The sequence below is a fragment of the Peromyscus eremicus genome, unplaced genomic scaffold (assembly GCF_949786415.1).
Source record: "Peromyscus eremicus unplaced genomic scaffold, PerEre_H2_v1 PerEre#2#chrX_unloc_2, whole genome shotgun sequence".
In the NCBI taxonomy this organism is placed as follows: domain Eukaryota; kingdom Metazoa; phylum Chordata; class Mammalia; order Rodentia; family Cricetidae; genus Peromyscus; species Peromyscus eremicus.
Genome location: NW_026734289.1, coordinates 1144334 through 1167665, shown reverse-complemented (window position 1 = coordinate 1167665; position 23332 = coordinate 1144334). Strand labels below are relative to the sequence as shown.

Here is a 23332-nt window from a genome sequence, read left to right as displayed (position 1 = left end):
CCAATGCAGAGAGGGGACATGGAGACAAGCTCTTATCCTGTCCCTAACTCAGCAGTTATCTTCAATTGGTAAAGCTTGGAAATGAAAAATTACTATTCTTTAACAGAGTCTCACTGTGGATACAAACCAATCTTAAGGTCAGGCCCATGCCCAACCGTAGATGGCCAACACAAAACAAACTGAATAGCATTTTAGAAGGTTCTTTGTCCCATTATCAAGGCAATTTTTTAAGGGTTACAGGTCATATGTGCATATATTATGGTTTCTGGTTTGGGGTTTTTCTGGGATTCCTGTGTGTGAGAACATGTATGTCTCTGCATCTTTATGAGTTTCTTGTGGTTTTACTTTGGTTCTTTTTTCTTTTGTTGTTCATTTCCTTCTATTCTGGACTGATTTTTTTAACTTATTTTATTTTGTTATTAATTTTCAGATGTCTGTTTTCTAAGGAGAGGCAGAATGTCTAAGGGGAAACCACCATCAAAATATGTAGAATGAAAAAAATTTCAAAAACTAAAAATAAAAATCAATGAACAAGACCTTCACATGATGAAGGCAATCAAAATTCCAACATAATCCGGGGATGTGCTTTCCAGACCCCCCACCCCTTACTGAGGAGCTACTGGTAGTTGATGGCTGTATGATAAGGAGGACTCATTCTTGTTTGAACATGTTCAACTTGTAGGTTTCCTGTGTTCCAATGGATGGTCCCACACTTATATACATATATCAGCATTAACTGGACTTAGTGGATTAGCAACAAAAAGAAGGCATGAGGTTGGGAAGAGGCATACTAGAGGTATATAGGGGTATACATATATATGTATGTATTTCTTAGAAATTAAGAAAAGTAGTAACATTTTAAAAAGAACCTGCATTGTATCCTTAACATGCGGTAGATACATTCAGACACTGGCAAAAAAAAAAAAAAAAACATTCTTAGGAAATCAGAACTCATATCAGGTATTTCAACAGAGTCAAATGCAAGAAATTGCTTTGGCCATCAATGGAAAAGCAAAATAAGAAAAACAAACCACCACAGAGCTGGGCCTCAGACCTCCGAGGGGGACACGCTACCCAAAATGTTTCTGGTGCAAGTAAGGAGCACAGCAAGGTGGCCACTGGAGGACTAAAGGCAGGCGAAGGCCAAGAAACTCTACCAGGCTTTTTCTTTTGGACCAACAACCAGCTCCCACCTCAAGACACTTGATTAGTTTTGAATGCTCGGCATAGCTTAAGCAGGTTTCTGGCTAGCCCTTTTAACATAAATTTACCTGTTTCTGTTTATCTACCTTTTGCCTCGGGGCTTAGAACCTTTCTTCTGTATCTCTTACTTTCACTGCTTCTCTGTGTCTGGCTGGTGTCTGCCTGACTTCCTGCCTCAGGCATGTCCCTCATTCTCTCCTCCTTTTTTTCTCATTCTTCCTTCACGTGAGCTTAGAGTTCTCCTCCTCCTATTTATTCTCTCTGCCTGCCAGCCCCGCCTATCCTTTCCACTGCCTAGCTACTGGCCATTCAGCTCTTTATTAGACCAATCAGGTGCTTGGGCAGGCAAGGTGAAACAGATGCAAGACAATTTTACATAATTAAATACATATCCTTACATCATTATAGAAATGCAGCATAAACAAAAGTAACACACGGTTACACAGTTAAAGTAAAATTCTACAGCATGTTTGCCTAGTGAAACTAATATTCCACAACACTCAACTGCCATTGCTTCTGTAACATTGACAGGAGCAGCAGACAAAAGGGGAAGGAATAAGCACCTTGCCACCTGTCACTAGTTCCATTTTGGGGGCACTACCTACTAGAGAGCAAAAATGATAAGTGGTTCATATCTCTTAGGCCCACCATCACAAGAAGTTTGGACATGTAGCTCACACCCCTTAACAACTGACCTACATTTCATCCAAGGAGAATGGCGAGAGCTAGGTAAAAGTTAGATTTATTATTTATCTAGACTTGTAGCTGGAACCCAGGGAGGAAGCAGGAAAGGTAAAGGGAAGGAGCTGGAAAGATAGTTCAGCAGTTAAGTACACTGGCTGGTCTTCCAGAGGACCTGGGTTCGATTTCCTATACCCATATAGCAGCACACAAGCGGCCATCTGTAACTCCAGTCCAAGGAGATCCAATGCACTTTTCTGGCCTCCAGGGGTACGAGGTATGTATGTCTTACACAGACATGCATGCAGAGCAAAGACCCATATCCAGACAGTAAATAAAAAATTTAAAGGTGGCTGTAGAGTGATGACATGCATAATCTTAAAATCGATTATTTTATCTTTTGATTTCTTGTTGTTATTCAATCCCAAAAGTCATCTGGCTCTAGGAAATTTTCCACAAGAAATGAACCTTAACTGAGCATGATGATTTCCAAAACAACACTTCAAAAATTTTTTACCATGGAGACCAGTGTAGATTCACTTAGATTCTCTGGAATGTAAAGAAGCCAAACAGGAAGGAAACTCAGTATCCTTGTATTTGTCTAGAAAATTCTAAAAGTGGGGTAAGACTGAGGGGAGCGCTCAGGAGGGACATGGGGATGCCTGAATTCAGAAATCCCAGCCAAATATAGGGATAGGTGGACTCAGAGAGCAACATACAAAATATTGACAATGGCACTTAATGTGTCATCACTACACTCATGGGAATAAAATTGCAAAAGGCCAACGATCAACAGCTTTAAGGTTATTAATCTTACCTCTCATAGCCAACCATTTGCTGATGGTCTTTGTTTGTCATAAGATCTTGTCATACATATTAAATTGTCAGAAGTAAAATGTAAAAATTCATTTGCTTTTCTCATTGCCTCCTTTGAACCCCATTTTTTACAAGCAGATAAAATGAGAGTTAAGGGACAGGGCCCTATCCTGTCAAAAGTTTTAATTTGTTAGTAAAAGCTAGATCTGTCACCTCTTTCTCTCCACATCCATCCACATGACAAGAAGTCATAGGATCTTGGTCCCTGAATTACTTCTGGTCAATGACTTTCAATTCTCCTCTTATCTTTTAGATAAGCATTTGGAACAAGGCCTCAGATGGTTGTGTTTATGCCATCACTCAGGCCGTGGATGTACATCCTTTTCACACCGCCCTGAGCAGCAGTACAAGGAGTGGGTTTGAACTATTAAAGGGAGTGATTAGACTTTGGAAAGGATGGATTAAAGAGTCTGTGGGACATCTGAGTGGAGACATACGTCTGAGATTGAAGTCAGAGCTCTATGTTGATGTCATAGCGATGGGAATTATCACAAACCTGGAGAGAATTAGTGAAGTTATACAAGAGGAGGATAAATGGAAGGGACGTGAGGAGAGGGAGAGGAGGATGTGTTCGGCACATAGCAGTGGGATCTAACTACGTGCTAACAGCTGAGGCCAGGGGAAAAGGACTTGTTAAGGAAATGAGCAGAGGACAAATTATCTATTTGTTTACCCCCGATACTCTAAATAGTTGTCAGGATAGTCCTTGAGGAAACAGGAAGATCAATTCCACTACAAATGATGTTTTGTGTTGGCTCTGCTGGCGATGGAAGCTAGGTTTTTGTACATATTAGGCAAGTGCTCTACCACTAGGGTTCTCATTTACTGGCTGTCATCTTCTTTCTCAGTATTTTTTTGTCCTTGAGGACTTTGAATAGATAAGGTATTCTTCACTGACAATCAGTTGGTATCACAGATGTTTGGTTAAGCTGATAGTAAGCAAAGCTAAGCCCCCATGTACCAAAGACATGGTGACATTGTTTCAGAATTAGTGTTAATTTGTTTTTTGGATAAAAGCCCTTTGCTGTCTCTAAAATATTGTATTGTGAGATAAATATAACTATGGTCTAAAAAACTGGTTCTTAAGTCAATTAAAACTGAAAAATGCTGGATGCCATGTGAGAGTCAAAACACAGTATAACAAAGGCTGTGCCAACTCCTCTGTCAAAAAGTTTTGAATTCATTGAACATAGAATTATTGAATTTTTAAATTTTTTTTTTTGGTTTTTCGAGACAGGGTTTCTCTGTGTAGCTTTGCGCCTTTCCTGGGACTCCCTTGGTAGCCCAGGCTGGCCTCAAACTCACAGAGATCCATTTGGCTCTGCCTCCCTAGTGCTGGGATTAAAGCGTGCACCACCACTGCCCAGCGAATTTTTAAATTTTAAGTTAAACTATTTGATATCAGATTCCTCTTCCCTGGAACAGTACAATCTAGAGGAACAGAGTTGCACAGAACCCATGTATATCTATTAACCCAGACTCTTTCCTAATACTGTCAGTAAAATTCAGGATGATTTAGAATCACCTGAGAGATTCGAGAAACACACCTCTCAGTATATCTGTGAAGGCACTTGCACATAGGGACTGTCTAAGGTGGGGAGGAGCCTGAGAGAAAATATTTAGAAACACAGTAGTTGAAAAAAGTCATCCTGTGTAAAATTATAAGCAGTAACCCCCAACAGTAAGAAAACCATCTCCCAACTAGCTGGGCGGTAGTGGTGCACGCCTTTACTCCCAGTACTTGGGAGGCAGAGGCAGGGGCATCTCTGTGAGTGAGTTGTCTACAGAGTGAGTTCCAGGACAGGGTCCAAAGCTATACAGAGAAACCCTGTCTCAAAAAACCAAAAAAATGAATAAATAAATAAATACATAAACACATAAATAAATAAATATAGGAAAGAAAAAAAGAAAACTAACAATTTGAGAAAGACACCCAACATATATCTCTGGCCTGAACACACATACAGGTACATGTTCAACACTCTGCCACACACATAAACATGAATATGAACGAACACACACACACACACACACACACACACACACACACACACACACAAATAAATGTGCATATGACATGCTGACAACTGCAATGAGGTAATGGTATCATCCATCCTGTGTCAGGAGATGCAAAAAGGCAGCTCTCCTTTGCATAAAACATTGTCACTGCTCACTTATGGAGCTGCCATAGCATTGTGTGAAGCTAATAGTTGGAGACATAGGATCCTGGACACAGCCTTACGGTTTTGATGACTTCGTGATTAACATGAGTAATCTTATACGTTTTCTAGGTGTGTTATGAGAAACAATTATAGATATATTTATACACATTCTGTGAAATGCATAGAACAACCTAGCAACAGCATCATCACTGTTACACAGGATTCTCTTGACCAGAATCAACACAACCCAAGGTTCTTTATGGGATTTTAAATCTCTATGAAGAAAACAATCACCTTCTGGTCCGGCAAGATTATTAAGCAGGTAACGGCACTTGCTGCCAAGCCTCATGACCTCAGTTCAATCCCTGGGACCCACATGGCGAAAAACCAATTCCCACAGACTGCCTCAGATTCAAAGTAGTATAAACAATGGAATAGGAATCCAGAGTTCAAAGTTGAGTTCAGATACTTTCATTGATTAGAATTCAGACTGTTTTTTCCAACATTGACCTTACTTTTTGTTTTGTTTTGTGTTTGGGTTTTTTATAGGGGGTTTTTGGTTTGTTTTGTTTTGTTTTACCTAGAAAAGACAGGAGTTAATTTGGAACACAGTAAGCAGATGTTGGGCCCTGACCCTCGGTCCTTGGGGAGCTGTTGCCTTGCTTGCTGACCTTGATCAGATGTCCTCCCTATGCTAATTCCCTGCCGGTTTCATTCCTTCTAAACAGCTTACCGAAGGTTCCTTGTTTGTGTATCCTGCATATTGGTGGAATGCTAGAATGTAAAACACCTGTAGCCTACTTTTGCCCTCCCAGGTTCTTCCACTGTGCTATAAGTCTGTATTTAAGGCTTCCTCCCTCCTTCAATAGGGGGCATTCTACTGAGAGGAATGGCCTGCTGTCTTGTCTCTCTTTTTAATCCTCAGCCTCTCGCTTGGACATGGTGAATGGCTAGTAACGCGGGCGTCGCTACAACCAGAAAGCTTCTGAAATCTGATATTTGTCTTCTTTTGAGTCTATAAAAAACTTTGCTAATATGAGTTTATGATACTCCTGTTTGCTGAATAACAATGTCAGGTAATTTGATATTTAGCCAATAAATCAAAACTTATTAATGTACTTGTGTCTATTGAATTACTCTTGTCAGAGAACAGGATGAGTTAAATCAATCTCCCTTTAATTAGAAATTTCTTGATGAAAATATTAAGGGTGGATATTTCAGAGTGAGACTTCAAACAAGGTGAATCTTATGGTGATGCAGTCTAAAACCAACAGTGTCCTGATGGATTAAGAAAGAACAATGGTTTTGATAGAGAATTAGATGACCTGGATAAACCTTCAAATGCAAAACATAAAAATACTAAAAAATAACCTTAAGTCTCCACAGATACCTGCTTACTGACAAAACAAAAAATATTTAGGATAAGCAGTGAATGATGGTAAAATCTCTGAGAACTTCAACTGACTTGCTTCCAAGAGAATTGGGTGAGATTGAGTTAACTCTCAGAATCATGAGGAAATTCAAGGGCTTCAAAGCCCAACAGAAGATCCCCCATAAGACTAGGACAGGAAAATTTACTCCAGCATAAGGCAAACTAAGAAGTAAACCCTCATGCACAATCCAACCCCAAGAGAGAAGCCTGGAGAACTACAGGTAAATTTGCTAGTATCAACCTTGTTAGTGAGTACAAAAATAAAGCCTCAGAATTCATAACCACAAACAGGTACATATGAGTAAGTCTAATTCACACTAACTTAATTGTGCCACAAAACCTCAAACCAAGAATGTAATTCATATAGATTCCAGACTCACAGAAGAAAACTCAAATCTTTTAGAGGAATGTCCTTTCTCTCAGCCCTCAAACATTGCATTCTATTTTTTCTGAGAAATGATCATGTTATATATACAAAAATTCTTACCTAATTTAGGAAACAAGACTGAAAAAGACAATAGAAAATTTAGGCTACTGGATCATTATACATTAGAATTATTAGATATAAAATGTAGATATAAATTATTAGATATAAAACGTAGTTAAATATAGCTTATTGAAAACAAAACGTTTAAACATAAGAATAAATACCAGGCAAATAGGGAAAAGTATATACTTTCTGGAAAATTAAGATGATTTAAATAATCTCAACATTTTAAAGATAGTAGAACACATAGTGAGTACTTATATTTTGTTGAATGAATACATGATTATAAAAAATGTATTACCCTAAGCACAAAAACACTTGAAATGATATGAGAATGTTGTGTTTTGCTAAATGGGTCCATTACCAATGAAAACTCGAGGATCAGATATTGGGTAAAACCTTAGGGATCAAAGAAGCACAGGAGGAGTGACCAGCTGACCTTCCCTTTCTTACCAGAGACCCACCCAGCACACCTTCTATCCACGTGTCTCAGGTCAAAGAGAGCTCTTTAACTCCAAGTCCCTCCCTCCTCCTTCCTGTCCAACTTCCCTATCTGTACTCCTGGCTTTTCTATGGCTAATTCCAGTCAGTTAGCCACTGGTTCCACCCCCTCATTCAACATTAACACTATTAACATAGTCTGAGAGTGTCACGGTGTGATCAAATATCCTGCAACAAGAGAAGATATATAGATATCTCTGGCTCCAGAGAACAAGTATAGACAAAAGGACAAATAGATTGCCATCTACACCTTGTCCATAACAAGTCTAGAGTATGCAACACATCCAGTGAAGACTTTCTAAGTTTAATAAATATCAGAGAGTAGCTGAGATTATAAAATAGTGAAGAGAGAATTTCTAAAGAGAAGGAAAGCTTAAAGCAGATGACAGTATTCCCAAAAAGAGTGAGTGAGAGAGGGAGAGAGTTGTTTCAAATGGCTGATTCACTGAAGTAGAATAGTTAGGTGAGAATTTGAATGTTGCCTCTCTAAAAGCTAAACATTTAAGTCAATACTAAGAAAAATTAAATACTTCTGCTTTTTGTTTACTTTGTATGTCTCCTGTCTTATTAACAAAATGTCAACTACATTGGAAATGCTTTTTCTTGAATATTACTAAAGACCAGCCTTAATAGTCGTCTTCCCAGGGGCCCATAAGAGAAGCTACAAATGGCGAGAATTATTTTGGGGCAAAGAATCTAAATACACCGAGCTCTTTTGTCTGTCTACCTTATTCCTCTGGGATAAAATTCTGTCTACACAGCTTCAGTTCTGCGCTCATGCCTAGCTCCTTTCTTACCTGATTTCTCTCTACATTTACCTGCTGTCCTCTAAGCTCTCTCTTAATTCTCTCATCTTAGTTCCGCCCCATCTAGGTCCTCATCCATCTAGTTCTTCCCCATTTCAGCTCCTCTCCCATCTCCTCCTTTCTCATCATGTTCCTCCTCATCTTGTTCTTCCCCATCTGGCTCTTCCTCATCTTCCATCTCTTCCTCCATTACTCTCTTCTAGCCCTTCAATCTAGTTCTTTCCCATCTCAATCCATCCCTCTCTAGTTCTTACCCATCTAGTTCTTCCATTCTCTTTTCTCTTTTAAATCTAGTCCTTCTCTGAAAATAAAACTGTCCTTTTATCCATTTGACTCTTATCTCTCCAAGATATCTCTGCTCCCATAGTTTCTGGCAAGTATGCTCGGTCGATAGGCAACTTGACTAGGCAACTTTCATCACAGCTAGATGTACATGTAAGTTGGAACCCTTTAGTTCTGAGTTAATTGTTAAGGGTGGATCTAAAACTAGAGGTAAGATTTTGGAAAGGAGAAGGTTAAACTTAATTAGCACATCTGCGACGCCTTCTCAAACAGATAGTCTAGATGCTTAATTCTGTTCTTAAAGAGTACAAAGGTATGTTTGATAAGACTTTCATCCATCTGGGGATGGTCCTGGCCAGATGCTGCTTATGACAATATGTACAGAAAGGCCTGAAATTAGGAATCCTGGCTGTTACTGCACAGAAGGTTATCTAAATATCCCTTTAGTAGAGGGGAAATTGTGATGAAAGAATGATGGAAAAGCTACAATGGCACATGAGATATTCATAGTAGGAAACAGCAAATAATCAAAAGCCAATATTACCAAGACTCTTGAGCCTCAGCTTGACCTCTGGAAGGCCCTTGGCTTCTTCCAGGTATTAGCTTGTCATAATCAGCTGAAATCCTACTTCATGTATTTTTGCAGTTTGCAGCAGCTCTTCCAACCTTCCAGTCTCTTCAATATAGAGAGACAAGAAATAGACAAGAAAGAGGAGAAAGATGCTGTGTACTAGAAGGCAGTTAAGCACACACCCTGACACAAAAGGCTGGTCCTCTATAGGTCTTCACTCTGAGTCCAGAGAATTCTGCTGGCTTAGAGCTCTATCCTGGCCTCTGTTCCCTGTATATTCACACAGATAACTGGTCTAGGAAGAGCTACTCTAAAGAATTTAAAAGGAAACAATGCATATGCACATATACTACAAGTGGAAACAAAGGCAAGAAAGGGGGAAATAAATAGCATGATGGATAGGACCTACTCAAAGAAACAAATTGCACTGCAATAAAGTCAAATAATGAGTGAACACAGTGCTAATAATTTTTAAAAGTTCATGGGGAAAATCCATTTCCATAAATTGCGCATGCACGCGCACATACTCACACACACACACACACACACACACACACACACACACACACACACACTCTCTCAGAACAAAATTAAATTGCTCAAGAAATGTTAAAACAATAGAAAATTTTGAAATGATTTCAGAGAGCTCAGGAAAAAATGAAAAGGAGAAAAATAGAAACAGATATTAATGAAGATAGCATAAAGGAGAAAAGACATAACTAAGATCATGAGAGGTAGATTGGATTATAGAAGGAGAGAAGGAGAAAGGGGAAGATTGGTTGGAGAAAAGCAATATAAAAATTAAAGAAAAATGGCTGGGCGGTGGTGGCGCACGCCTTTAATCCCAGCACTCGGGAGGCAGAGCCAGGCGGATCTCTGTGAGTTCGAGGCCAGCCTGGTCTCCAAAGCGAGTTCCAGGAAAGGCGCAAAGCTACACAGAGAAACCCTGTCTCGAAAAACCAAAAAAAAAAAAAAATTAAAGAAAAATATAAAAGACATAGGAACTTAATTTTGTAAGATAGACATTGGAGATCCAATACATATTGATTTTCCAGAAAAAGGGACAAGGACAAAATGGAACAAAAATTACTCAAATCTGTGTTAGACAGTTTCCTTAGTTTCAACATGTTTGATTATTTGAACCGAATATCAAATTGGATCAAAGGATATATGATTTATTTGATGTTTTAAAACACTTAATCAAAAAACACATGGCATGCTATGAAAAATGATATTGAACAATAAATTTATTGATTTACAAGGCACAAAAAGATATATATTGAAACCGACCAAAATCATACATGTAGAAGGAGATCATATTGACTTCAAATCTTCATCTAGAAGCACTAATCATCAATGAACAAGGCAATCTTTAAAAGACAATATGTTGCAAGTGTTGCTTACATAGAAAGCCAAATATTTTTAGATATAGATGAATCCAAAGAATATCCTTCTTTTTCCCCATAAATATATGTATATATTTCCCATTTATTGACAATGGATCTTTTTCTTACATAATATATCCTGATTAAGGTTTCTCTTCCCTCTAATCCTGTAGTGATATTTTATTTGTGCTGAAATGTGGTGATATTTTATTTGCATGTTAATAAAGTTTGCCTGGAGATCACAGGAAATAGCATGAAGTTTAAAGTAGACACAAAAGTCAGGCAGAGGTAGCACACTCCCTTAATCTGATCACTTGGCAGGCAGGGTCTCTATTTGTTCAAGGTCACGCTAGGGAACACAGCCAAGCATGGTGACACACACCTTTAATCCCAGTACCAACTATAGAGATCCTGGAGGTCTGTACAGATAGGCAGTAACAAGCAAGTGAGCTAGCTGGGCTAATAGTCAATGAGAGGGCAGAAGAGCAGGGCAATAAAAGCCTGGGTAGACAGGAAGTCATGGCATTTTGGAAGCTACAGAGCTGGTGAGGTAAGGTGGTTGGTGGCTCTCACTATTTCCATGATCTCTAAGGCTTTCAGCCTTATATTTGGCTCCATGTTCTTTATTTAATAAGACCACTTAGAAATTCATCTACATAATCCTCCCAGTTTCTTTCCACCTCCTTCTCATCCGATCCACCCCCTTTTTGTCTCTCATTAGAAAACAAACAGACATCTAGGGGATAATAATAAAATGAAATATAAAAAAACAACTAACACATCAGAATAAGACCAACAAACAAAGGGGAAAGCATCCCCAAAAGAACAAACAGACAACAGAAAACTAATTGAGCAGAAGATTATTTGACACATAGACTTGGAGGATAGGAGACTTGACCTCCCAATCCGGTGCTGCTGTAGGGTTGCCTTGCTGCTCTGTAACATTCTGGGATACATCATGAGGACAGAAAGGCCAGGTGAGGGGGCAAGAGCAGGAAGGGAGGAGCGAGGAAAGTTTCCCTATCTGCAGTTCCACATGTCAGCGCCATCACAGTAGCAATCACTTTGAACTCAAGCTTCCTAAGGGACGTTCAGTTTCAGACAAGTACCTCTGTTTTCTTTTCTGAAGTAGTTAAATGTTGAAGGATCCACTGGGAAAGGCCAACTTACAACTACAATCCATTTTTAAGAATCCATACAGTACTGGAGACAGACGTTAAAGTGATTAGGATTCATTTTAGGAACATCGCCTCTTTAGTGTTTCAGCCCATCTGTGGGTATTGTCTTTTTTTTCTTTTTTCGTTCCTTTATTTTATTGAAAATATTTTTCTCATATATTATATCCTGATTAAGATTTCCCCTCCCCTACTTCTCCCATTTTTCTCCCAACCTCCCTCCCATCCTGATCCACTCACTTTCTGTCTCTCATTAAAAAGCAATTCCTTCTTAAAGTACGTGAAGAGGATTCATTTAACAAATTAAAGGGATTTATAAATAAGAACAAATTTCTGGTAAGCTTTAGCAATACCGAAACAAAAGTTTAAAAATAAGATACTTGTGAAAATAATGATGATAAAATACAGCATAAATGTTAGAAAAAGTGGCAAACTAAAATTAATGTCTTCTCAAAATAAAGCCATAAAATTGAAACCAAGTATAACTACATACTTTCTAAGAATTGGTTTTTGTTTATTTATTTGTTTGTTTGTTTGTTTTGAGAAAGAACTTAAAGTTGGATAAGTAGGGAAGGGTAGAGGATTTGGAAGGACTTGTGGGATGGGAAAATCATGATCAAAGTATAAATTTAAATATTGTCTTAAATAATAAAATGTATAACAAGAAAACAAAATGCCAATCCAGAGCCTGGAGAACAGTGACAAAATGGTTCCCTGGTGTGGTAGCTTCTTTCTCTACTGCTGTGACAAAGCACAGACCAAAACAATTCTGGGAAAGGGTTTATTTGGCTTACAGGTGACAGTCCACTGTGGAGGGAAGTCAAGGCAGGAACTTGAGCACAGAAATCTGGAGGCCGAATCTGAAGCAGAAATCATGAATGGATGTTGCTTGCTGGCTTCTGCTCTGCCTTACTATGCTACCTTTCTTATATAACCTATGGCCACCTACCTAGGCAAGGGACCACTCACAGTGGGCTAGACCTTTCCTCTATCAATCAGCAGTCAAGAAGATGTCCCACACACATGCCCAAAGGCTAGCTAATAAAGGCAGTTCTTAAACAAATGTTCCTTCTTCCCAACTTGACAAACAAAACCAAAAATCAGACAGTATATCTTGCATATACAAGTGTCTGGTCTTGAATTCCAGTACTAGGACACACAAATGAAAAGAAATGGTCATCTTTTTTAAAAAATTGTATCAGTTGCTTGTTAAGACACAGAGCAACAGGGACACACAACCACTTCTAATAGAAAAGCAAAATAAGAATGCCACTTTAGAAATGGTTTGACAACCCCTTACCATGCCAAACATTGACATACCTTTCTCCAAAGTATTGACCCCCCCAACACACACACCTACAAGGATGGAGGTATGCCAAAGGAAGAAAAAAGTCTCTATCAAATTGCAGCAATATACACAATAAAATGAATATAGACATATTGAATGATAACACAAAGTATAGAATAAACATGTATGCATCCACACTGATATAAATAAATGTGAATGCTGTGACTTGGATTTAAGTTGCTTCCGACAGGCTCATATGTTTAATAACTTGGTTCTCATATAGTACTGCTGTGGAGTATTTGGAAGATGTGTCTCCTAGCTGGTGGATATGGATCACTAGGGTTTGTTTTTGAAGGACAGAGCCTACGTAGATTCTGGTCCTCTTTCTGCTTTCTGATACGTTAAGACCTTAACACGTCTGTCACATCTTCTCCCACCATACCATTCTACCTAGTCTTTTCTGTCATGGTCTGAGTGCTGACTCTGAAACCAGGAGCCCCAGAGTGAAATTCAATCAGATGCTTTCTAAGGCAGGGACAGTCTTTGAGGTTTTCTCCTAACATCAAGAGGGGTTTTCTCAGCTGCTTGATGCTCTTGTTTGTAAAGAGGAACTATCCATTGTTTTCACTTGCTACCAGCACTATTGTGGCTAATCTTCTCTTGATTGCTTGCCAGCAAGATCTACATTTTAATAGGTCCTTGCATTTGAGTCTTCTCATTTTTGCTTCAGAATAGTTAGTCCCCTTAGGAAGCATTACAGAACTCTCTGTTCTAACAGCCTAACTCCCAGCATTGGCAGGCATTGTTTATTACTGCTCTGTGGATGGAGGCAGAAGTCTATTATTCTCCCACCTGTACCTTTTAGTGTCAGGACAAAGTCATCCCTAGACTCCCTGGCTCCTCTTTACCTCTCAGTATGAAGTCTTTTCCTTATAAACCAGCTTAGGTAAGGTTTAGGAGGACCATCGTTCTTGGCCAGTTTATGGAGAAAGTTGCCCAGTTACAATGGGCCAAGCATCCCAACCATCAGCTCTTTTGGACCTCACATTCATTCTCTTCCTGCACTCTGCAGTTCTCAGAGCCCCCTAACCTCATAGGCCCTCAAGTCCCACCACCAGCCCTAAGCGCCGCCTTGTGGTTTTTACACAGAAACTCTTCCCCAAACTTCCTGTCACCTAGGAAACGATATAATGATCAACTTACAGTTAAAATGTGAACTTTTTATGATTAACGATCTTGATCTTTGTATAAATATTTTCTGTATAAACAAAAATGAAAAGAATTTATACTAACTTATGGTGCCTTCTATCACCAGTAACTATTATTCTAAACAATGGTATTTGGGTTTACAAGTCAGGTTTAGCAGTTTTTCTCCTTTAAGAGATGATCAGCCACAATGAAAGTCACAATTATGGTACCCCTCCTCTCCATTAAATGACCTCAGCAACTATCATTCTATAACAATTAGATATCAGTACTTTAATACTGAGTACGTACATGAATCCCTGAAGAATGATGTTCAAATGTAAACTGCTTGGTAGGTCTGCAGTAGAGAATTCTAACTTGTTCCCAGGGGAAACTTTACTTAGAATAACACTGCATAAAAATTAACCTAAAGGAGACTTGATCCTTGACTGAAAATTGGAGTCTTTAGTTCCATTCGTCTACTACACCAAGGATGCTAAGTTATTTACCTTTGGGATGGACTTTTAAAATATTACTAAATTCAAAAATGATCCCTGACCTGTATGTCCCCTCTTGAAAACCCCTGACCCACACAAACCATAACACTGACAAAAATGAAGATACAGAAGGCAACAGAAAGCTTAGCAAGTAAAGGAGTTTGCTGTGCTAGCCCAACAACCATAGTGTAAGCGCCAAGTCCCAGGGTGGAAGGACAGAACTGAACCTTGAAAGTTGTCCTTGAACCTCTACATGAGGTCCTTCACACGTGTGTGCGCACACACACAGATACACACACACATACAGACACAGACACACACACACACACACACACACACACACACACAAATAGCACGTTGCAGAAATCCTGCAGCAGTCTACAAGACTCCACCTACCAGGGTGAGCAGTACAGCTGCCAGGATGGCCTTAGGTCTGCTGACCCAAGCTTCCAGGTCAAGGCGGCGAGCAAAGAAGGGCCTCCCATGTTGACCCCCGACATGCTAGAGCAGTGGGATGGTGGTGTCCCAGAACCAAGAGCACACGGGAAGTTGTGACACCAAGGGAGACTATCGCCCAACTCAATGGGACCCTAGTCCCAGCACCGGGTTCCCACCTGGCAGAAGACTGCTCCCGGATGGACACAAGGGAAAGGGACAGGCAGCTGTGTACACTGATCAGGACTCCAGGGTGGGGGGCCAGAGCTTCCTGTCCCATGCTCCGATAGTCTAATATTGAGATGGGAGTGGAGAAGGGCTTCCTTCCAAAACCTTGGTCTCCTTGGTGAAGTGCATTCAAGTGGATGCTGCCCCACATCATCCAAAGCAGGGAACACTGGGGCCAGGGACATCCACAACCTCGCCTCAACAGGCAGGCCGTCCAGGTACCTGAGGTGGAGACAAGGACACATCAAAAGAAGAAACATTGCACCCACCTGCCCTCTTGCCTACCAAAACTTGGGACCGGTCCCAACCTTAACCGTCTCCTAGGAAGCACCAGGCAACCATTCTGACCTACCTCCAGCTCTGTAACAATCTTTCTCCTCTGCACAGCCCTCCACCTCCCACCCCTATGATCCCACCTCCCGACCCTACCCTACACCAAATACCAGGCACCACTCAGGAAATTTCTCTTTCAGTTCTCTAACTTCCCCAAGACCCTGTCAGGCATGGATCTCTCTGTATCCTCTGTGGACACCCACCTACCTGTGGCAGGGCCTAGGAACACACAGGACTCGGCTCTCTCAAGAGATTCCAAGTGGACCGAGGACAGGTAACATAGAATCTGAGGGACAAGAAGCAATTCTCACTCTTAACACCAGGATGCCTACAGCACACACCCACCTTGTGTGTCCTTATGGATTTCCCTAAACATTCCAGGTGTCCTCACACAAATTTCTCTCCACGGGCCCAGACCCATGGAACAGAAAAAAGTGTCCACAGACAGAGTGGGTCTGCCCACCAGCCTGCATAAAAAAAAAAAAAAACCAACAAACTAGAGAACACCCAACACCCCACAGGCAGATTCTCATTTGCTCTCGCCTTACTTTCACTCTCTCTCATTTATCTATCCTCCTCTACCACAACCTCCACCTCTATCTCTGTCTTTCTCTGTCCCTCGCTCCTATGTACAGTCCCATCCCTGGTATCCAGGTTAGCTAGGCCATGTTCAGTAGGGAAATCCTTTTCACTCCTCAACAGGAAGCCTTCCTTCAATGAGCACTGAAAGTCTCCAGAGGCTCTCCTCCACACTGCTGACATCTTCCATGATGAAGCCTAGAAGAAAATCACTCTCCCTGCCACCTGGAGACAAGCCTGTCTATGCTCTTCCAAATCTCCCTCTCTACAAAGCTTCCTGGAGACTTTTGCTGTGGCTGAAAAGGGAGCTTCCTGGTGATGGGGGTGGGTGTGGAGGACCTGACTTCATGGACCTGCCTGTCAGGCCACTTTAAAGGACGGTACTGCCACCTTCCCAATGGTTCCTACACAATGCTCTTACCAACCACGCTCTGGCATGCCCCTGAGCCCTAATCCACACACACGAAGCACCACTCCAAACCTTGTACTCACCTGAGCTGGATCTGAAGGATGGAGCCCTAAAAGGCTTCCCTACATGCAAACCTGTCCTTCCTCTACATCCCAGAGCTGAGGATCATAACTCGTACATACTGTGCCTCTCAGGCACTGCTATGACTTCTCACAGTACTGGGCCACAATAATCCCAGGTATACACACACACACACACACACACACACACACACACACATACACAAACACACACACACACATACACAAAAGCGCTCCTGCATGCTTAGCAGTTGTAGGACTCCAGATAGTGCCCTCTGTTAATTTCAGAGCCTTCTCTATGTATTCTTCCTGCTGAGATGATGTCTGGACATGAGAATGCAGGACAAGGGGCTTTTGGACCTTTGATGGTGGGAGTTCTTCCTGGGTTTAATGTAAATGAAGCTAGGCAGGAGAAGACAGGATTATGTGTGTCCTGAATGACACAGAGGAGGCTTGTCAGGGGAAGCACGGGCTGTGAAACCTGGCCACTATGGTACCTAAGTCCTGCCTGGCCTCTTTGTGAGCACCCCTGAGACCATACCCTGTTCTGGATGCTTCTACTGGAATTCACCTTGAGCCACCACACTGCCATACTGGGTATGAACAATCAGGTTGGATAGGATGATGATTGGGGAGTTGAGGGTTCCAGATCTTTTACAAAGATCTGGGATGTGGCTCTGGAGCTGGAACCTTTTCTAACAGGTCCCAGTGCCTAAATTCAACCTGTAGCACAACTCAAGAGAAACTCCAGTTGTAAAAGAAATAAAAGGCAAGCCAGAGAGAAGTCCAGGCAGCCAGAGAGGAGAGGGGATGGCAGGAGGAGATAAATGGATGACAGACATTTGGCCAAGGTGGCTAGCAACCAGGCCTGAGACCCTGAGCACCTCCCAGAGATGCAGGGCAGAGTTTGTGTGGTCTCCGGAAGTGAGCTGTGGATACTGCTAGGGAGGCTCAGACAAAAGCTAGGGGGTCCCGGGGTGGCCTTTTGCACCACCGTAAGGGCAGGCGGGCTGGCATGGAGGCAGGAAAAGTTCCACACAACCACCCCCATGCAGCCCAGGCTGCACAATCCCCTGCAGAGAGGTCCTCTCCTGCTCCCAGACATGGCCGGCCACAGGACCCGGTAGGCTGTGCTTCCATGAACCCCAAGCCAGCCACGTGTCGCCCGCCCAGAGCCTGTCATCTGGACCCTGCTTCCTCCTCCAGCTCTCCTGGGTCATGGAGCGGGCCAGAGAACCGCTTTGGTCCTGGGGGACCCAGGCGGGAGCCCTTCCCTGGGCGGCACGCCTCCATTTCCAGGGTAGCACAGGGACCTGCTGGTGGAATTGGCAAACTGAATCCGCGGGATGGCAGCAGGGCACTGAGAATGCCAAGGGCCAAGGGCGAAGGGTGCTCTCTCTCTCCGCCCTTCACAAAGCAAAAAAAAAAAAAAAAAAAAAAAGCCAAAGCTCCAAGATGGAGGACAACCATCTAGGCTAGGACTGGACAGACATGCCACTCTAGGGCTGCTGCTAGGGATTCAGTGGTGTGCAGAAGGTGAGGGTGTGGTGTGTAGATGGGGGTAACAGACTTTAACGGGTTCCTCCATTGTAACCTCCATGCACTGCACTTCCCTGACACACTCGGCTTTGTGCCAGCCCCTGAATGCCCTGCCAGAGGGTATGGTGGGGTGCAGGGAGAGAGGGCAGGTGGTGGAGGGTGTCATGGAGGGGGCCAAGTGGGGAGTGTGTGGATGTGGGGGCAGGCTCACTTGAGAGTCTGAGCCACACCCTAAGGAAGTCCTCCACAAACCACATCTGGACTATAGGGGAGGAGCCAAACAAACATAATAATGGGGTTGGTGTTCAGGGGCAGAGCATCGCCCCCTAGCTGCCAAACCAGGGTATTCTAACAGCTGCATCCCTGCCCTAGCCCAGCCTTTACCCCAGACACACAGACACACACAGACACACACACAGACACACACACACACACACACACACACACACACAAACATACAGCAGCTTTCAGAGATCCAGTGGCTGTCTACATGACTCCACCCACCAGGGTGGCCAGTACAGCTTCCAGCATGGCCTTGGGTCTGCTGACCCAAGCTTCCAGGTCAAGGTGGCCTGGCAATAGGGGCCTCCAAGTCTGTACCCGGTTCTTTTAAGGCAGTGGGATGGAAGGTGTTACACCAAGGGAGATGACCACCCAACTCAATGGGACCCTAGACCCAGCTCGGGCTTCCCACCTTGCAGAAGGCCGCTCCAGGATGGACACAAGGCAAAAGGGCAGGCAGCTGTGTATGCTTGTAAGGGATGCAGAGTCAGCGGCCTTAGTCCTGTGTCCCAAATCCGATGGTCTAATACTAAGATGGGAGAAGAAGGACTTCCTTCCAAAACCTTGGCCTTGGTAGTGATGAGCGTTCAGATGGATGCTGCCCCACATCATGCGAAGCAAGGACCATAAGGCCCGGGACATCCACAACCTTGCCTCAACAGGCAGGGTGTCCAGGTCCCTGAGGTGAAGACAAGAACACATCAAAAGAAGAAACATTGCACCCACCTGCCCTCTTGCCCTACCAAACCCTGGGCCCAGGCCCCCACCTTAACTGTCTCCTCGGCAGCACCAGGCAACCATTCTGACCTACGTCCACCTCTGTCACAATCTCTCTCCTCTGCACAGCCCTCCACCTCCCACCCCTATGATCCCACCTCCCGACCCTACCCTACACCAAATACCAGGCACCACTCAGGAAACTTCTCTTTCAGTTCTCTAACTTCCCCAAGACCCTGTCAGGCATGGATCTCTCTGTATCCTCTGTGGACACCCACCTACCTGTGGCAGGGCCTAGGAACACACAGGACTCGGCTCTCTCAAGAGATTCCAAGTGGACCGAGGACAGGTAACATAGAATCTGAGGGACAAGAAGCAATTCTCACTCTTAACACCAGGATGCCTACAGCACACACACACCCTGTGTGTCCTTATGGATTTCCCTAAACATTCCAGGTGTCCTCACACAAATTTCTCTCCACGGGCCCAGACCCATGGAACAGAAAAAAGTGTCCACAGACAGAGTGGGTCTGCCCACCAGCCTGCATGAAAAAAAAAAAATCACCAACAAACTAGAGAACACCCAACACCCCACAGGCAGATTCTCATTTGCTCTTGCCTTACTTTCTCTCTCTCTCATTTATCTATCCTCCTCTACCTCCACCTCCACCTCTATCTCTGTCTTTCTCTGTCCCTCGCTCCTATGTACAGTCCCATCCCTGGTATCCAGGTTAGCTAGGCCATGTTCAGTAGGGAAATGCTTTTTACTCCTCAACAGGAAGCCTTCCTTCAATGAGCACTGAAAGTCTCCAGAGGCTCTCCTCCACACTGCTGACATCTTCCATGATGGAGCCTAGAAGAAAATCACTCTCTGTTGGGGACCAATTCTGGACAACTGTGTCTTGAACTTTGTGTGATCTTCCTTGCTTTATCAAACCTTACAAAAGCAGGAAGTTCCTGGCCTAGCCTCGGGCTGTACAACTTCCTGGAGTACGTGCTAATCAGCCAGCTGCAGGGGCCTGGGACCAAAGTGACCTCACCCTCCCTTAGGAATTTTCCATTCTTCTCTCCATGCTTTCCCTGTTTCCCCACCCTGCCTGAAGCCCTGTTTATAAGCCTCAACACCCAGTCAATAAACGAGACCTTGACGCAACTCAGAATGTCTCTGTCTTCCTTTATGCGCCTGGTCTCCTTTCTCTCTCGCCCCCATTGATCTTTCAGGAGGTGCCTCCTTGGGTCTCATCAAATAACCTGGCCTGCGGGACCGGGCAAGTGGCGCCCGAACATGGGGCTCGAGGCAGGGTGACCTGCCAGACGACGAACAACAGAAGGGCCCCCAGAGAGGATCAGGGTAGAGACGCCCGGACCGCATCACTCGTGCAATGCGGGAGAGTCTTGAGGTAAGTATGTCGTCCCATCGATCATGGGCAAAAATTTATCTAAAGAGGCTGTTTTTCTAAAGGAGATGAAAAGGTAAACTTAGGGAGAGAGGAATAAGAGTTAAGAAAAAGGATTTGATAAAATTCTTCCAATATGCAGAGGAGAAATGTCCCTGGTTAGTGATTAATGGACCAGGAATTCACCCTCTGACTTGGAACAAGGTTGGAAAAGATATTAACAAATTAATCAGAGACAGGGAAAATGTCCCCAATGCCTTTTTTAGTTTTTATGGTGTGATTAGAGATGTTCTAAAGGAAGCAGAGGGAGATGGGCGTGTTTCACATTTACTAGCCCTTGCAGAGGATTTTCTCTCAAACTCCCCCTGCCTGACAGCCAAGGGTCCAGAGGTTTATTGACATCTACCAGTAAGAGCGCTCTCTGTCCTGTCTTTGTCTCTGTCATGTTACTTTTGTTTTGTACCAGTCGATCGATTTGTACTTTGCAGGCTCTCACTGGGGCAGACATGTCCGGACAGTGAACCTGGCGGCGAAGGGAGACGTCCCAGAGCCCTAAGGCCACCTCAGAGGTGATGATTTGGTTTAGGAGCATCTTTGGGTATCTTCCCCCACAATGGGAGGAAGTGCCACCTTGTATTTTGTCCCAGGAATTTGTCAGAGCCATTTTGTGGGGTTTTTTTTGTATGTTTTGTTGTGATCATTGTTACTTTACTGTCTCTCCTTCTCTTCCAAGAAAAAATTTTTTAACTAAATGAAAAAAGGGGAACTGCCTCAGGCCGCAGGAATATATCATAAGAACTCAGCTGGTTATGGCAAAGTCACTACCTGGAGGAATCAGGGAATTCCTCCAGAGGAAGCCAAATCCCAAGGAGTTTTTGGTGTTACTTGGCTTGTTATATATCAGCTGTATTCTGTTATAAAAATCATGTGTGCCTTCATAGTTTTCCCAATTGATTTTTCCCTAAGAAGGGCTAACAATGTGCACTGATCACTCTCTAGACATACACATTCCAGGCATTTGGAGAACAGCCCCAGGAAAGGCTTTCTCTGGAATCAGATATCTCCCCTAGCCATTTTCAAGGACACAAGGAGACACCACCCAGGTGGTCACCCAACTTCCGAGGACTAACAGTGATAACCACCCACAGGCGAGTCTCCTGACTTAAGGTAAATTCCACAAGGAGACACCGCCCAGGTGGTCACCCAATTTCTGAGGACTAACAGTGATAACCATCCACAGGCGAGTCTCCTGACTTAAGGTAAATTCCACAAGGAGACACTGCCTAGGAGAGGTGGATGTTAAGTAATAGCTTTACACAGTTTAGCTCGGACCCTCCCTTTTATATACCGGGACTTCCAGGGCACAGAAAGGAAAAGAAAAAAGAGAATGGATGAACTAGATGGGTAAGAACTTGAGAGGAACAAACTGAGATGGGGAAGAACTAGATCGAAGGCCTAAAAGAGAGGACTAGAGGAACGAGATTGAAGATGAGGAAGAGCCAGATGGGGAAGAACAAGATGAGAAAGAGCCAGATGAGAGAGAAGGAGATGGGAGAGGAGCTGATAGGGGAAAGAACTAGATAGATGAGAACCTAGAAGGGTCAGAACTATATGAAGGAATTAAGATAGAACCTAGAGGTAGATAAATATAGAGAAATCAGTCAAGAAAGGAGCTAGACATGAGAGCAGAATAGAAGCTGTGTAGAGAGAGATCTGTCACAGAATAATAAAGTGTATGAACAAAACAAAACAAAAAAAAGGTGCATGTCTGACTGACAGGGATGTGGAAGCCCCTGATGTCTGTTTGATCAAGGACAGAGATCCTCGAGTCTGGATTGTTTTTGATGTGATTGAGCCTGGAGGGTTACCCCACCCCCCAGAGCACGTCAGGCTGTCATTGTTCTTGGAGCTTTGTTGGTTGTCTTGTTGGGGCAAAGTTTTTTGTGTGCCCTTGGTCTTGTGTGTAATGTATTAATTGTTCTCATTGTTGACTTGACTGTGACGGACGCTATGGGACAGTTCCCTTCTTCTCTACTAGACCTTTGCCTAGCCCACTGGAAGAATGTGTGAGCCACAATAGAGGGAACTGGGTTCCCCAGCCCCACTCCCTGATTGAACTGAGATAAACAGGTAGCTCCTGCCAGGTGGGGCTTGCATACTGCAGGAGGGGCTTGCTGGCTGTGAATGAGGCCATCGTCTCAGTGCTGATGTTCCAATTCTTGGATTGTCTGTGTAAATGTTATTTGTTTCTGTCTACTAACCTCCCTTATTTTCCTAGAGGAAGAGGAGGAGAGAGAGGCATAACAAAGGCCACCTCCCTCCCTCCCTAGCTCTCTTGCTATCAGGACTGCAGCCAGCTGGCTGCTCTCACGAGGGTGGGGGTGTGTGCTCTCGGTACAGGCGGGCAAAGACGGGAGCTCTGGACAGGGCAATGGGGAACTGCCTGCAATTGACAAAAACTGTGTGAACACTGAACAGAGAATCTGACCCTCCCTTCCTTTACTGTGATAACTTCAAGGTCTCTTCTGCCGGCCAGCAGCTTTTCTTGTTAACCCTTCTCTGTCCTGATATTGCTTAAAAAGAAATGTTAAATTACCAGTTCAAGATACTGGGAAAATTATGCTTTTGTTTCCACAGGAAAAATAAAAATTTACATGGGTTTTGGTCATTTGAGTTCAATGGGTTACAAATACTTGCCATCATTTAAGAGAATTGGTTTCAAATTATTGTTGGTTAAGATAAAATATAATATTTTATAAAAAATGACTTGATATATATAAAAAAACAAAAACATGTTTCAGA

At 43.0% G+C, this 23332-nt stretch overlaps 1 protein-coding gene and 1 long non-coding RNA gene across 2 annotated transcripts in view; both read right to left on the bottom strand.

Annotated features, from left to right (window-relative positions):
- Positions 1-23332, bottom strand: part of LOC131901091 (uncharacterized) — a 55959-nt gene that overhangs the window by 6558 nt on the left and 26069 nt on the right. The window contains exon 3 of the mRNA XM_059252380.1: positions 15146-15416. Within this exon, the coding sequence (XP_059108363.1) occupies positions 15146-15416 (271 nt within the window). The remainder of the gene's footprint in view (positions 1-15145; positions 15417-23332) is intronic.
- LOC131901096 (uncharacterized) lies at positions 16105-19985 on the bottom strand. Its single transcript, XR_009376355.1, has 3 exons — positions 19416-19985; positions 18829-19095; positions 16105-16304 (listed from the first exon to the last, which is right to left on the bottom strand). It is a non-coding gene; the product is annotated as an uncharacterized LOC131901096 (long non-coding RNA).